Source organism: Belonocnema kinseyi, chromosome 5 (assembly GCF_010883055.1).
Source record: "Belonocnema kinseyi isolate 2016_QV_RU_SX_M_011 chromosome 5, B_treatae_v1, whole genome shotgun sequence".
NCBI lineage: Eukaryota > Metazoa > Arthropoda > Insecta > Hymenoptera > Cynipidae > Belonocnema > Belonocnema kinseyi.
This window is the reverse complement of record NC_046661.1, coordinates 61,614,796-61,622,388: the sequence shown is the minus strand read 5'-3', so window position 1 is coordinate 61,622,388 and position 7,593 is coordinate 61,614,796. Positions and strand designations below refer to the sequence as shown.

Here is a 7,593-nt window from a genome sequence, read left to right as displayed (position 1 = left end):
TGTCAATTGCGTTAATTTTCCTCTTATCTTTTTCTTGATAAGTCCATGTCTCGCTACCGTATAGTACAGTCGGTACAAATATAGAATTATGTATTGCCATTTGATTTTTAATAAATTTATAAGGTTATTTTTTATACGCATAAACATGAAATATTATTAAATTTTTCGTGCGCGAGATGTCCTGGACGGTAAAGATTGCAACAGAAATTGAAAGACAATGTGTTACACCACTGTATTTTATTAAATTTGTATTGAATTTGATGTAAATTTACTGAGAACTAATTAGTTTACACGATTTCACTACGTTAAGAATATGTGAACCATTCTCAACATTGTTATAATTTTTTAATATTAATTATGAATTTTCTTCGCGGATTGTCAGTGCTATAAGATACAAAAAATTTTCAGGCAGTTCGAACAATTTTTTTTCTTAGAAACTACACTCCCGAAAGTGGACAACTTGTGGAGAAACACCCGTATACGACCGTGTGCGGTTAATATTTGAAAAGTAATGTTTTATCCCTATTATAAGGCTAATTCTGAAAATCACTGTGTTTCAACTCGATTCAGCGAATATTGAGGATTCTGAATAAAATGTACAAAAATGTCTTTTTTCTAATGGAAAATACGTAAACTTCATGGGGCTTTCCGCAACCTCTAAATATTTATTTTTAAAAAATGAATTTATTTTTATGTGGATTCGACTAAATTTCCGGGCCTTACTCATAAACATTCGGGAAAAAATTTTCCAATGCATTTTTGGACCACCCTTACTAACGCACATAGCGGGTCAAAAGAATCTCTAAAAATTAAACAACATACATACATCATAATGACTTAAAATCTTTGTATTGACGTATTTTAGACAACTTACATATAGCCATATGCTTTGATTGTACACTGTCCTTTCTACTTTTAAAAAACATTGGAGACACAAAAGGTCGTAAATATTTGGTTTCTCTTTTGCACTCACAATCTAGAAACAGTATACTTATCCTATTTCTTCTTTGTCGTTTTAACTACATGAAGGATTATACTTCATTTCCACTTCTGAAACTGGTAATTCAATTTCACAATCAACAGTTACACGAGTTTCAAGCTTTCCAGCCTACTACCATTCCTCCTCTTTCCTTTCCCCTCACTCTTGCGCCTTATAATATCTTTTTTGAAAATTTTTCAGATCCAGATAAGAAAGGTATGAAAACAGACATATCGAAAACAGGCAACATGAAGAAACTTCAATATAGACGATTGGGCAGACATTATTTAGCGGATCACGTAACAAAGAACGAAAAGGTCACTCTGACTGCTGCAGCTTATCACGCGCAACATCGCATTCTTGTTGTTGGTTTCAGTGTCGGAGCTTTCTTCTTATACGAACTTCCAAGTGTTAATGTCATACATTCTCTCAGGTATTATTATTTGTTTATTTATTAATGTTACCGCCACTGTTAAGTTATTTTACTTCTATAATTCGGATAATAGACCCCAATATTTAAGTTAGTATTTACGTTAATCAATTTTGTTTTAAAAAATTTGTTAACAAACTGACCAAATATTGATTAGAGTAGCTTTAGCATTATTCAATCGTACGCTACCGTTAAAAATCTTAAGATTTTTTGCAAAAATCATATTGAAAACACACTTCTCTGTCTTGCTTAATTGTTCCTACAAAAATTGAGAATCAAAAATTTGAAAAAAGTTCGAAATAATATGAAATATTCTGCCGAGTTTGCCTTCCTAATTTCCATTTCATTAATGAAGGTTCTATTTCTAGATATAAAAATATTTTTAATTTATAAATTCATATTCCAAATATTTAAATGGGGCTTTATTTACTAAGGTCGTCTCAAAGGTAAGTTTCCTCTTTTTTCTTCCTCCCAAGTAATGGGCTCTAGCCGGTTCTAAAATTATACAAAATATATTGAGAACATTGTTAAAGTTTGCTAGGAAGCGGCTCCATAGTTATCAGTAAAGTGTCTGCAGTTTGGGCGATTTTTGGGGATAGCTCTGAAAATTACAAACTGACTGGCTATGCGTGTGCAAACCACCATGTTAGACTATGAATGTGTGTGAAACCACTTTAAGCTAAAAAGTAACACTACGGGAGGGTCATTGTCCGATTTGGATGAAACTTTGCAAATTCGTAGCGGTTTGGAAAATAATCTATGTGTATTTTTTTTAGATCGGAAAGGGTTCAAGTTTAAGGGTAAAAACTATCCCTTGCATCTGAGGGTTGGTTTTCATTTTCTAATTGGAATCCATAGAGTGATCTGAAAACTGTAGTGCTTATTAGGGTTTTTCAATATTGCTGAATCCAAATTTGAGGCTAAAGTGCAAATATCAAGATGGCGCACTAAAAATGACGTCTAAACTGCAAACGTGACGGGTGGGTTTTAAGTTTGAACTGAAATCAAATTCAAGATAGCGGATCCAAAATGGCGCCTCCCTCCGTGTCATAGGCGATTTGCTTCAATGAAACTAGAATTAACCGAGTGATTCGGTTACTCAAATACTCCTATAAAGTTTTCAATATTGTAGAATTCAAAATTGAGATCAAAATGACAAAACTAAAAATGTCACAATTGTCATATATAATTAATCATTACCAAGTATTATTATCAGTCGAGAGTTATCGGGGTACACAAATTCGCACCTCGCTCTTTACCGAACCTAGGAATAATGAGCAAGGAGATAGTGAGTATCTATTCCCACTTTTACTTTTTTTCTGATTTTTTTGACAGGAAATTATTCAATTCTATAGAAATTGTCGAAGGTGAATGACCAGTTATTCACAATGATTGCTTTTCCCATGAACGGCTTTTTAAATAATGTTAATCGTCAAATTCAAACCCGACTGGTTAGAAATACGAATATTTCTACATCCAACTCACGAAATTATAGTTACTATTGCTACGTATTCGTTTCTCACTAGTTCGAATAGTAGGGATAACGCGATCTCCCCCTGAACACGTTGAGCGGAGATTCTGTTGTCTCCTCTAATTGTGGTGGATGGCACTTGTTTTTTATGGTGGGGATCACAGGTTTCCCACTCAGTTTTTCCCAGCACCTTTCCATTTATTTCTCTGTTTATATTTTTTCGCTGTATTGTCTAGTGCAGGAATGTCTAAAGGTAAATCCTGTATCTATTAGCGATCTCAGGCCAATAGGTCGGATCTACTCAGTTTTTACCTAAAACTTTCAAAACGCTTTGCCTTATTTTTTGCCGCTGGGAAACATTAAACTCGAGACTCTTATTTCTATTCGAAACTTCACGCTAAAATTGAGAATTATGAAATAAAACAATGAATGTTTAGTTTTCGTTACTTTAATATTATCAAACGAAATATTTAATACAATTTTAATTTTTTATACTCAAAATTTAAATTGCCTAAAAATTGTTTTGATTATAAATAAGTCAAAATTTAATTTTAAAATTAAATTAAAAATCAAAGAAATTTACGCGTCCTTAAGTTTCAATTACTTAATTTAAAAACATAATCAATTTTAAAAAACATATTAACAAATTTTTCAATATTGAAAGTTTAAAAAATTGTTAAATGGACTTAAATAATTGAGTATATTGCTATATCTAACAGATACAAAAACTAAATAAATTAAAATGTTTACGATCTGTTAATACCAATGCAAAGATTTTTCCCCTTCAGTTGCGATCGCCTTTTTCAAAACTTTTCTATTAAAAATTAAAAACTACTTTTTATTTTGAAATTTTTTTCGAATAATTCAATTTTAAAGGTTTATGATTTAACAAATTTACATTTTGAGAAGTAAAAATGACTAAAAATTAATTTGTTATATTAGGCAAATTTGTGGCATCGAAATTGTATTCTGAAATAACTTTATTTACAGATTCTCGATTTGAAAAAAAACTCTTAAATTTTGAACGCCTTGAATTTATTTTTGACCACTTATATCTATTATTATTAGTACTTTTTTAATGACTCAGTATTAATAATGCCGAAAAATTTATTTATGGAGTATTATCGGCAATTGCTTAGTTCAAATACTTTAAATCATATACTTACTTTATATTTCAAGCTCTGTGAAGTTATACCAGAAAAAAAGCTTGTCCTAGCCCTTCCATCTGGAAGTTTTTTTCGAGAGGCGATAAATATCCTCTCAGTTTCTTGTCGAAAAAAATGGGTAGATCTTGAAAAAGGCCGAGCGAACCTGGGTCACGCGGCACCTTTGGATTGTGGAGACCCCTGCTCTAGTGTCCCCAATATTTTTCCTCATGCTCTTCATCTTCGCCATTTATCTTGACAGGATAAAATGCACATGTCATCATATAAATAAATTTCAATTTTGTTTATACTCATGCATATTTATTCTTGAAGACTGATTTTCGTCTAATTAAATTAATTTTATCATCTATTCATCACATCCCAAGATTGTTTTAAAGCTATTCACAATAGCATTCGACCAACCTCAATATGATTTAGAATATTCCATTAATGAAGATGAGAGTGCTTTATGTTTACAACTAGAAGTTCTTATAAAACATTCAATTGATGATTCTCTGTTTGTCGAAAGTTATGATGCTTTGCATTTTAAAAATGTTGATGATATTTCAGATTTCAGTTCCAGTTAAAGACATTGATGATAGTGATATGTTCCAGGTCGAGACAAACTTACAATTAGCTTCGATTAATCTAAAAATGCAGGAATTGACGAAGAATATAAAAAAACAAGCTGTGTATATTGGATGTCGGGGAAAAAACGTAAATTAAAATTGGAATCTGTCCAAATGAGATTCAAGCGATTGAAATATGACACTTCGTTCGCTGGAGAAGATAATGCCGTGAACTCCGATCAGTCAAGTTAATTAATTCCATGACTCATAGCTGCACTATGCAGTCTATAATTTCTGTAAGTGGTGTTTTGTTATCACCCTTATTTATTATTTTGCAAGAAAAATATGGTAAATTTGGACCATAAGTGCAGAAAAACTTGTTTAATACCTGCAATGTCCTTGTTATAGCTTCAAGTTCAGGTAAGTTAACGTCTGCCCTCGTGAATACATGGTTCGAAACAGTATTTCTGCTATCATCCAACGATAAAAGTGTGCGTTTATTAGATTGGTGAATTGATTAAAATTCGAAAACACTCGAACCAATCATGGAAAAAAAGAATAACTTAAAGTTGTCACTATTTCCGCACCAACGACAGGCAAGATTCAACATCTAGATATGTTCTTTTTAACGCCATGGAAAAATTTACGCAGCAACATAATCAAATTCCAATCACTCATCCATAAACAGTTCTCTTCCCTTGGCTTTCCAATATGATCAAGTATGCATGTTACAAAAGTGGTTATATACCAGATAAGCCACTTGAGTTTGAAAATCACGTAGATTACAGCCTTAAAAAGTGTGCACCATTGTGCGACTTATGCAATGACTCAACCGTTATGCGATGCGAATGGTGCACAAAATATTTGTACTTGAAACGGTTTTTCACTAAATACCATTTTTGCACCCATTTTTCCAAATAATTTAGAAAACTGTCATATATTGTGCGTTGTTCTTGTATATGGTACAATTTTTCATCAAAAAATTGCAAAAAGCATAATCTGATAATTTACTGCATCAATTATTTAAAACAATGGATAGTATTTTGAAAAATGAAGAAAACATGATTGAATTTTTGTCATGAATCAACAAAAATATGAAAAAATAAAATTAAAAAAGAATTAAAATAGAGAAAAAACGAAAAAATGGTAATACTCGTAGACACTCGCCACCATTTTGTTGGTTATTCCTGGGTTCGGCGAAGAGCGAGGTGCGAATTTTTTAACACCGATAACTCTCGACTGACAATCGTTGGTAATGATTAACTATATATGACAATTGTGAAGATTTGAGTTTTGCAATTTTGACCTCAAATTTCAATTTCGGAACATGGAAAACTCTTTAGGAGCATTCTAGTATCCGAATCACTCGACTGATTCTAGTGTGCCTTGACCACCACTCATATGACATCGGGGTAGACGATATTTTTTACTCACCCCCTCCGCAAACTTGAATTTGGTGATTTCGATCTCAAATTTGAATTCAGCAAAATTTAAAACCCCTAAGAAACTTTTTAGCTAAAATGACACGATTGATTCCAGTTCAAACGTAAAAGCCATCCTTCACGCTTACCCCCTTCACTGCGGATGACGTGTATACACGTCGTGGGCTAGGTGGCCCTAAACTTCGGATGGCGTGTAAACATGTCATGGAGGAAAGTTCCTGATGAATTGACGGATTTCATTAAAAATTTGTACAAACTACAAATTTTGAAAAATCCAGTGATTTGGCGGATTTTTATGAAAATTGGTATTAAGGGGTTATTTGGATCGCTGAAAACGAATTCGAGGTCAAAGTGCACAATTTCGAAATCGCTGAGCCAATATGGGGACCAAACATTTTGAAAAATCCAATGAGTTTGTGGATTTGGATGAAAATGGGTCCAAATCCGCCAACTTATTGGATTTTTAAAAATGTTTGGTAGCCATATTGGATCAGCCATTTCGAAATTTCAATTTTTAACCTCGAATTCGTATTCAGCGACCCAAATAACCCCCTGGTACCAATTTTCATCCAAATCCGCCAACTCATTGGATTTTTCAAAATTTGTGGTTGCAATATGGGATCAGCCATTTCGAGATTTCGAATTCTGACTCCGAATTCGTATTCAGCGACCAAAATAATCCTTTAGTACCAATTTTCAATCAAATCCATCCAGTAGAACGTCCGGAACATTTTGGACCCACTTTGCGATTTTCGGTCTGCACAGTGAAGGGGTTAATGTGTATGAGCCGTTTTCAGTCCGCCACCTTGGATTTGGCGATTTTGACCTCAAATTTGGATTCAGCGACGTTGAAAACCTCTATTTAGCATTAAAACTTCTAAGTCACTCTACTTATACCATCCAAATCGGTGAGTGACACTTTTGAAGTAAAGCGAATCATCTAACACGAGGTGCAGCTAATAATAGCACGAGCGTACGGCTCACCATAAACATTACTCTCGCAAGCGTTGTTTAAATCTGAATCCGAACATAGATGTCTTTTTTTATGTCCAGTCGTAAAATACGGGTGATCGTACGATTTCGAAATGACTCGTCGTTCGTGTAAACATTTCTTGAAAGGACCAGATAACAATCGTGAGTGGCACGTTGCCCACACGACTTGCTAGGCATGGAGTGCATGCAGGGTACCAGATATATACGTCGCACTTAATTAGAGGCGCATGTGTGCAAGGCATGTGCGTCTTAGTTTGTGAGACGTACGTAAGTCCGAGGAATATGCGTCGAACTGCATGAAGGTCGAATTTTTCAATAATAACAATAGAATTATTAATTTTATGAGACTAAAGCGTAATTATTTATTTTTAATGTTTAAAAAACTTATTTTGTGCAGTTTTTTCATAAATATTTTTATAAACTTCATTAAATTTGAAATAAATACATTCTAAAACATTATGATACGAGGGTAGTTCAATAAGTCCTTAGAATGAAGTATAAAAACAATTTTTTTGGGTAAATTTTTTTTTATTTTTTAACATAATCTCCTTGGAGCTCTATACA

General features: G+C 33.1%; 1 protein-coding gene across 1 annotated transcript in view; it reads left to right on the top strand.

Annotated features, from left to right (window-relative positions):
• The window catches only part of LOC117172911 (periodic tryptophan protein 2 homolog), a 272,846-nt gene that overhangs the window by 109,905 nt on the left and 155,348 nt on the right, over nt 1–7,593 (top strand). The window contains exon 7 of the mRNA XM_033361205.1: nt 1,181–1,412. Within this exon, the coding sequence (XP_033217096.1) occupies nt 1,181–1,412 (232 nt within the window). The remainder of the gene's footprint in view (nt 1–1,180; nt 1,413–7,593) is intronic.